Genomic DNA, 8,795 nt, shown 5'->3' with positions numbered 1-8,795 from the left:
GCCATTTATGCTGCGGCGCCCGGGGAGCAGTTGGGGGTTCGGTGCCTTGCTCAAGGGCACCTCAGTCATGGTATTGCCGGCCCGAGACTCGAACCCACAACCTTAGGGTTAGGAGTTAAACTCTCTAACCACTAACCCACGACTTCCCCACAATATAGTAAAGTATAGTGTATAGTTTGTGTGTGTATAGTTTTGCACTGTCTTGGCATTCATTGTGGACAGCAAAGTAAGAATTTCCTTGCTCAGGGAAATTTGTTTTCCTCACTGGGTATATTACAATAAACGCTTTGAATCCTTGAATATGAACACATACTTCATAAAACGATCATGTTGCCATTTTCATTTGAAAATTTAACTTTCAATATAATACATATTCCAGTGGATGTGGCAAAGAGGTTTGCATACTTGAGCTAAGAAATGCAATCAGTAATATTTTGTGTTTTTACTTGAAGACTTGAATTGGGCTTATTTGGTACTCAAATGTTATACCTATCTAAGCAATACAGTGGAATACTGCAATGTATATGACCCCTATTAATCAAACATTTTTTTTATTTTATTTTATATATATATATATATATATATATATATATATATATATATATATATATATATATATATATATATATATATATATATATATATATATATATATATATTATCATTAGGCTTTTATTATTATTAGACCCTCACTGGGTGATGAGCCCTCCTAAAATGAAAATACTAGAATCGCCCGTGGTTCAGGCTCAGGAGTTTTTTTTTTTTTTTGCTTTTACCCCTGGAAGAGGGAGGGGAGGTAATGTTGTCCTCTCTCCTGGCACTAATTACCATGTCTACTGTCTTTGCTTCATTCATCGCCAATGTAAATTCCTGTCCCCATTCCACTACAGAATCCAAGGCTTTCTGACTGAGTCCATGTAAGGATCTCATTAGAAACTCTGTGATTGTTAGATCATCAGCATATTTCACAGGGCTTACCAAAGGAGGCAAATATGAATCCAGGCTAGCTCGGCTAACTCTAGTCTTAGCTCGGGGTGTTACTGTGTTTCTCCTCCCAATACATAAATCAACATGTTGTCTTGTTAGTCACATGGTCTGAATTTTCCCGCTCTTGCAGAGTATAATTTAGACATGATTTATATGACAAGAATATGATGCATTTTACAAAAAATTGACTGAAAGACATCTTTCAAGCAGGAATATTTAAACACACACATACTACACACGACTATAAACTTATAAACTATTCAATAGCTTCTCAAAATGACATACACAATGAGAGATTAGAACATGATATTCAAATGGGTAACACTTTATTTTAAGGTGTCCTTGTTACACATATTACACAAACTTACTATTATAATAACATTTAATTATACATAATCACATACAAGTGAACTAAGCCAAACCCTAATCCTAACCCCCATATAATAAGTACATGTAGTTAATAAATATTACTCTGTACTTAAATGTATAATTACACTGTAACAAGAACACCTTAAATTAAAGTGTAACCGTCAGTTGTGTGGGTTACATACATGATATGGAATTATGCAAAGGAATAATATTTGTTCACAAGTCCTTTTAGCATCATTTTGGTGCATTTATATGTGTAAAAGACTGTGAATGTGAGGACGTCTTCTGTGAGGAACAAAAGGTCAAAGGTCTAGAAGGAATCTCAGTCTGGTCCTTGCCTGCTTGGTTACTTGCCCCAAAATTGACAGTGTACTTTCTGAGTTGGGATTATCAATAAGTGTTCTTTTGTGTTAATGTTGCAAGCTGTTCAAAGCTGCTAGTTGGTGGACTTACATCCAGAGTGAAGAAAAGGGTTCAGAAAATCACTCTGGATCCTTCACATCCAAGATACCCCATCTTTGAACTTTTGCCATCTGGCCGGCGCTTCAGAGCCACAAATACCAGGACAGTCAGGCACAAGAACAGTTTATGTTTCTTCCATAAAAAAATCTACCTCATGAACAGTTAAATGTTCCCCACTTATGCAATAAAAATGCGCAATATCCTTATATTTATTTGTTACCCCTCCATCCTAGTACATCCCTGCATCTTACTCAATCCTATTCCATTATCATTTATAGCACAATTGTTTATACACTTATTTATATGCAAAGGTTTTTTTTTTGTTTTTTTTTTTGGACTGTGTGTTGTTGTCTCTGTGTACTGGAAGCTTATGTCACTAAAACAAATTCCTTGTATGCGCAAGCATACTTGGCAATAAAGCTCTTTCTGATTCCTGATCTGATTCTGATTCTGACTTGCTTCAGACTTGTGACGCCAGGGTATCATGGACAGATTTATGACGTTGTCTTGTTATCCTGGTCCTCTTTGTGGAATTTGGCTCTTTGGGTTGTTTCAACATTGTTCTAATCTAATTTTAAATGGTTTGATTCACTCTGATACATTACAGAGCTATCCTGTAGTAGTGTATTATAAAGATATTTACATAGAATATTCATATAAAGTATGTATAAGGTAAAGATGTTGTATTTATTTATTTATTTTTTTTTATTTATTTTTTTTTTTTTATTGGCACAATCTCCAAATGTTTGGTACTGGGTGTGTTTGTTTATGGCATAATAAATCTGATGTGAGGATTGGCTATGCTGTATTTAAAATTTGTTGATTTTGCATCTGTTTAAGTGTAAATGCCTGATGAAGATCATGGGACTGAAACATTGAATAAATTTTGCATTTTTTGCAAGCTGGAATAATGTGCAGAATTTATTTTTACTAAAAAATAACTCTCAGATGTACACTGATTGTGACTTCATCTGTGTTTTCTCCTAATTTAAAATTTAATTTACATTTTTCACACTATGATGAAGCAAGTTGTCACTGCCATGGTCAAAGCACCAAATGTTTAATACAAACACCATCAACATGATATTATATTAAATATATGTCAGTTTTCTTACAAATTTGTGAAAGACCATGGCAAAAAGTTTGGTTCATTAGTTCATTAGACAAAATGATTATGTTCATGTATGTTTAGAGTTTATGTTTATTGTTAATTTGAGTTAAATATAATTAATCTGGGTCAACAATGTAATAGGTAATTTTACTCAGACACGCGTATATATTTACTTTTACATGCATTTATTTGTGATGCTGAAAATGTTACATATTTCTACATCACAGTATACTAACATTTGTGTACATGAATTTCCAAAATGCACAAAAATTATAAAAGGTTTTTTTTTTTTTTTTTTTTTTACATGATTGGTAAAAGTCAAACAGGGTTTTTTTTTTACCCATACTGCAGAGCAGTCACATAAGAAACTGTATTTGGCTAAATATCTGTGCCAGAAACATATTTGTTTTCAGTTCTTTTAAGGATCAAGCACATTTTTTTTTTTTTCGGTTTCAATAAATAATTATTTAAAAAAAAAAGGAAAATGATTTTAGAAAGTTGCGCATTTAAGGTTGTCTGACAGGGTATATCCTTTGGCTGCATTTATAAAAGTTAATCTAAGAAAAAGAGAGCAAACTGGCTTAGCTAAATCTAATTGTACCCCCACCCCGTGGTATGCAGTACAAAGTCAAAAATGGGTTTAATGTACATCCTTGATCTAATTAAGCACTTTCATTAAAGCATTCCATAGCCAATGGAGTCATACGACTTTGATCAGACAGTTTATCACTGAATAAGTCAGCTAAATAAGCTACAGACTTTATAGGCTAAGATGTTTAGTGATGTTTAGCCAGATATGAACCATTGAACTGTTAACTTATTTAATATTAGCTATACTTGTAAATACTAAAATTTAAAGCTGTGTGTAATGAGCGCTGAAAGAAAAGTAATTGACGTGTAGTTCCACTGAAAAAGGTGAAGATATACATAATGTAAAAAAAAAATCACAACAAAGAAAACTGCTAATGCAATAGCTTAACTTTACAAGAACTGACTATTAACAAAGGAAAATGAAGACTATACACACACACAAGATAGTAATGAAATAAGCTAGAAACAGGTTAGCATAATCAAAAACCGTAGAAACCAAGAGAAACTGGAAATAAACAAGAAATGAATACAACACAACTATTTTATTATTATTATTTTTATTTTATTTTTATTTTTTTTAAATATGAGTCTCTGAAACATAAACAGTAACTAAATTCACACTACACTACTACACTACACTAAATTCTAATAGATACTACAGCCTACTAATTCCATACGGGTTAACTCCTGACAACCACTACCGTCAGATGAGCATCACTCACAGAGTGCACTGAAGGGAGTGCCAGGGAAAGGGAAAACACGAACCCCACTCCAGAACAGCAAAAAACACCATAGCAGAGCTGGTAGAGGAGAGTAAGGTGGAGCTGGTAGAAGATGAGAGCACAGTGAAGCCAGAAGCCTAAGTGGAACCATAGGTTGTACCAGGGTGAGCAGAGCCCGAGAATAGAAGGACAAAGACTGAGCCGGTGGGACTGAGGACAACAGAAGAGCTGGAGGGATGGAGGACCCAGTTGGAAACAGATCAACAGACAATGGCGGAGCAGGAAGCATGAGAAAATCCAGATGATTGACCATGGTAAAGTCAAGGGATTGAAGACCGATCCACAAATGCAAAAGCTTAACATAACTTATTCAAGACAAGAACTGACCATGAATAAAAGGAACAATATATACACACAAGATAATGATAAATTTAAAAAGGTTTTTAATAATTTAACAATTTTTAAATTGTTGAAGGCTTTTTGTTGTTCTTTTTTTACATGCATTTAACATGAACATTTTGAAAGCAACACATAGCTGGTGTAGGACCATGTTTTTACAGGCTAAATAATGCAGTTTCATGCATGACCAATAAAAGGATCACTTTGTGACCAGACTGAGAAGGCTATTTTTATAGCACACTAAGCTGTTTTGAATCTGTGATTTCATAAGCCCTGGCCGGATAAATAAAGTCTCCTTTGTTTCGTTGTTTAGTAGGTTTAGTCTGAGGAGTTGTGATTTTAATTCTGGGACATGGGACAGGACAGGGCTTGTTTTATTCTGCTTCACAGCCCTGCAACTTCCTAAGTGTTTCCTTGTGTATCTTGCATGTCTCTCAAATATAATATTTTTTCTTGTTTATGTTTTTCTTTATCTGTTTTGATATCCCACATAGTAGTTCATTATAACATAGTTCAAGTAAAGCCAAATTTCTCCAAAGAGTCAGGGGATCTCATGAATATTATTCAAAATATATTTTTTAAACTTTTACAAAAATTAGTGAGAGAATGACTACATGCCCTGTTAATAAAGCAGCTTTGTACATAACAGTCTAATTCAGGGTCAGTAACCACCACCGGAATGCAAGCAATAGTCACAAACAACCCTCAAAACAACTGCATTTCTATCACATTTCCCTTGTCTTAAACACTTTCTAACAAAGCAACAACACAGTAGTTGAGTACTCCCACATAGAAAACCATAAACCGCTTAATGTGGTTAGCTTTAAATGTACTGTGGCTTTGAGCGGCTTTGAAAAACTATTTAATGATAAACTGAACTAGAAAAAGGTTGGTGAAAAAAGGGGGAATTTTTTTTTTTTTTTTTTTTTTGAGGAAATAACGTTTGGATTCTGTTTTAGCATATTAAAGAAGAGAACCGTGTGTTTTCTATGAGAGAAAGAAGATTTAATGGCTTAACTAAATGTCATGTGGCCCTGATAGCTGCCATCATTCAAATTAATTCTCTTGCCCACAGCCACAACTCAAACATGTGGAAAAGCTTGTGATAAGCTTCAATTACACCAAACAGGAGAAAAAAAATAAATAAATTAAAGAGAGAAGATAATGCATTAAAAACTTAGTCTGATAATAGGCACAAAAAAAGTGGAAGATTTTTTTTAATATAAATTAAAAGAGCTGCTTTGATTTTAAAAATTTAAACAGATAAAATAAGTTAATTTGTGATTAAGATTCAAATAATAATAATAAATAATCAGTTATTATATGAGTTTTATTCCTATCAAAAAACTGTATGTCATCGAAAAACTGTTTGTTGAGACTGAAACTGTAATTAGCACTGCTTTGCAAACTATGATGATGTATTTACTACAGGCTATATATATATATATATATATATATATATATATATATATATATATATATATATATATATATATATATATATATATATATATATATATATATATATATATATATAATGACAGCATTAGGAACATTATAAAATATAAAAATAATTAAAATGAAATCCAAACAAAAAAAAAATTGAGAGAGAGAAGAGAACAACAAGTCAACAACAACCCTGAAAAATGCATGCATTACTGAATGAGCACGATTTCCTCTATTAAATATAACTATTTCCTTAAACGTTCATAATATTTTTTATCATTGAAGTATTAATGAGTGTTTTTCCTCCAAAGATTTAAACCTTAAACAAAACAAATGGCTCAAATCAGTCAAACAGAGTTGTAAACCCAAAATTGTTAGACCCCCCCCCCCACCCCCCAAATTTGTGAATGACATGTTCATTACTAAAAGTTATATTTTTATTCCTTTTTTATTTTATGCAAACATGAAATGAATGAGGAAAGACAGTAACAATACAATTATCATTAAGGAGTGCCTTGATTAAACTAATCAAATTCAAGGCAGAAAATATGAACAGATTGATGGGGTGGTATTAGAGTATTAGACAATGGTGTGTGGATCGATTCCATATTATACCAGTTTTTCCTTGAACAGAACACTTCATGGCTGTTTTATCTCTCCCAGCAATTAATTGTAAATGCTTAAAATGAAACTTTTTTTTTTTTTTTTTTAACTACAGGGACTTATACATGTCATATGCTGAGCCACATTATTTATCCCATCAAGCATAATTTATGTAAATCAAAAATCAAATGGTTCAAATTGTTATTTATTTCATAGAAAAATCAGTCAAAGAGTTTTGCGTCTAAAAGTTCTCTCAGTCAGCAGGTATCTGAGTGTATTTTCTGTAAAGTTGAAGAGAGAGTCATAAAGGACGCTATTTGCAAGAATGAGACTGAATAATATAGGACAATAACATTAACATCATCGCAGATGCTCCTGAAGGAATTACTTCCTCTAGAAGGAATTACTCATATTGCAAAGAACCACGAGCAAAAAATCATTTCTTTTAGCGTCTTGCGCAACTCCTGACTGCGATACGCGTAAATGAGAGGGTCTATAAGCGAGTTGCATATGATAAGAATTAGAAACAGGTTGAAATGACTGAAATAACACTTGCAGTAAGGATTGGTGGGACAGGTGAGGATGAGGATGAGGTGGAGAAAAAACGGCCCCCAGCAGATGACGAAAACCCCGAGCAGGATGGTCAGAGTAATGGCTCCCTTCATGCTAGTGGCTTGCCGGCGACTCTTATGGAGAGCCATGATGCGTCTGGAGTGGACGTGCGCCAGGATGAACATGTGCAGGTACAGAACCGCCGTGAACACCAACGTCAAGCCAAAAAACGTGACGAGACAGGCGATGACTGCGTTGTCAGTGTGATAAACGATAAATAAAGAGCTCGAGGTGATGCTGGTGAGCCACACCACCGCGATGATGGCCACGGCGCGTTGTGTGGTCATGATGCTATGGTACCGAAGCGCGTAAAAGATGGTGATATAGCGGTCCGCCGCAATAGTGCACAGGAACGACAAAGAGGAAACGACAGAGCTGCATATCATAATGTCGATCACATTGTCTAAGTGCTGTAACATCTTTGCCGTGACAAGCAGCAGCCCGTGCTCCGTCAATAACATGAAGAGTGTCTCCACCACATTACTGACGCTCACCAGCATGTCTGACACCGCCAGACAGCAGATGAAATAATACATTGGCGAGTGGAGATTCCTGTTCTTGATGATGGCCGCCACCACCAAGATGTTTTCCACCAAACTGATCAAGCCTAGCATTAGAAACAATTCCTGAGGGATCATGATTTGGGCGATCCCTGTGGCATTCATTTCGCCGAGCGTTGCGTTCAAAGTTATGTTATTGTCAATATTATATATGTAGTCCATGTGTTTCATGCTGAAGTAATGGCGCGACGAGTCGTTCATGCTCCTTCAGTCAGTGTCCGTTCTCATTAAGTTATTTTCAGTCTGTTGGATGTTCTTTTCCTTCAGCCCACCTTTGACATTAAAACAGAGACCGTTCCAGTCATCATGATCAATTCTAGCAATTCTCCAAAATGTTATATTTTTAATATTAGAGATTATGAACGAAACGAATACAGCTATAAGAAACGAACACAAGCAGTTTTACCTTTTAATATTACTGCTGCATACAGCACAGTATAAGTCCGCAAACTTGCGCTCTTTACAGGGCACCGCCTCAGACTTGATATTTGATGGCTTCCTTGTCAAAATCAAATTATTGTTCCGACCATTAAGAGACATAAAAGTTTTCTGTAATTATTTAGATTATATCGCAATTGCGTTTTCGAGATTTAAAACTCACCAGTGTAGTAGCCTATTACTAAAGATATGCGAGACAGAGGGAGAACAAAAACGCAAGGTGGTCCTCAGGGAAGGCAGCGGTGACAAATTAATAATAATAATAATAATAATAATCATAGGAGCGCCTTTTAATGATTCCCTGTCGTCTCCTCTGAGCGCAATGATGAGGATGATCATCTCTTTTCCCTCTGTCTCTCCCTCTTTCCTGTCATCCAGTGGTAGCGAGTCAGCCCCAGGCCCATATGCAAAAAAAATAAAAATAAAGTGTACCTCCCACCCCCAAACCGTTATGGGCTCCAACTCGGTTAACTTAACTTAGGCCCTATTGTTGAT

The 8,795-nt window shown here is 34.9% G+C and overlaps 1 protein-coding gene across 1 annotated transcript; it reads right to left on the bottom strand.

Moving 5' to 3' along the window:
* Positions 1–6,536: 6,536 nt before the first annotated feature.
* On the bottom strand, positions 6,537–8,487 carry mc1r (melanocortin 1 receptor). Its single transcript, XM_019114733.2, has one exon. The coding sequence runs from the start codon at positions 8,061–8,063 to the stop codon at positions 7,098–7,100; it is 966 nt and encodes a 321-aa protein (XP_018970278.1). The 5' UTR covers positions 8,064–8,487; the 3' UTR covers positions 6,537–7,097.
* Positions 8,488–8,795: the final 308 nt, after the last annotated feature.

This window comes from Cyprinus carpio, chromosome B18, assembly GCF_018340385.1.
Source record: "Cyprinus carpio isolate SPL01 chromosome B18, ASM1834038v1, whole genome shotgun sequence".
Taxonomy (NCBI): domain Eukaryota; kingdom Metazoa; phylum Chordata; class Actinopteri; order Cypriniformes; family Cyprinidae; genus Cyprinus; species Cyprinus carpio.
This window is presented reverse-complemented; position numbering and strand designations above follow the sequence as displayed.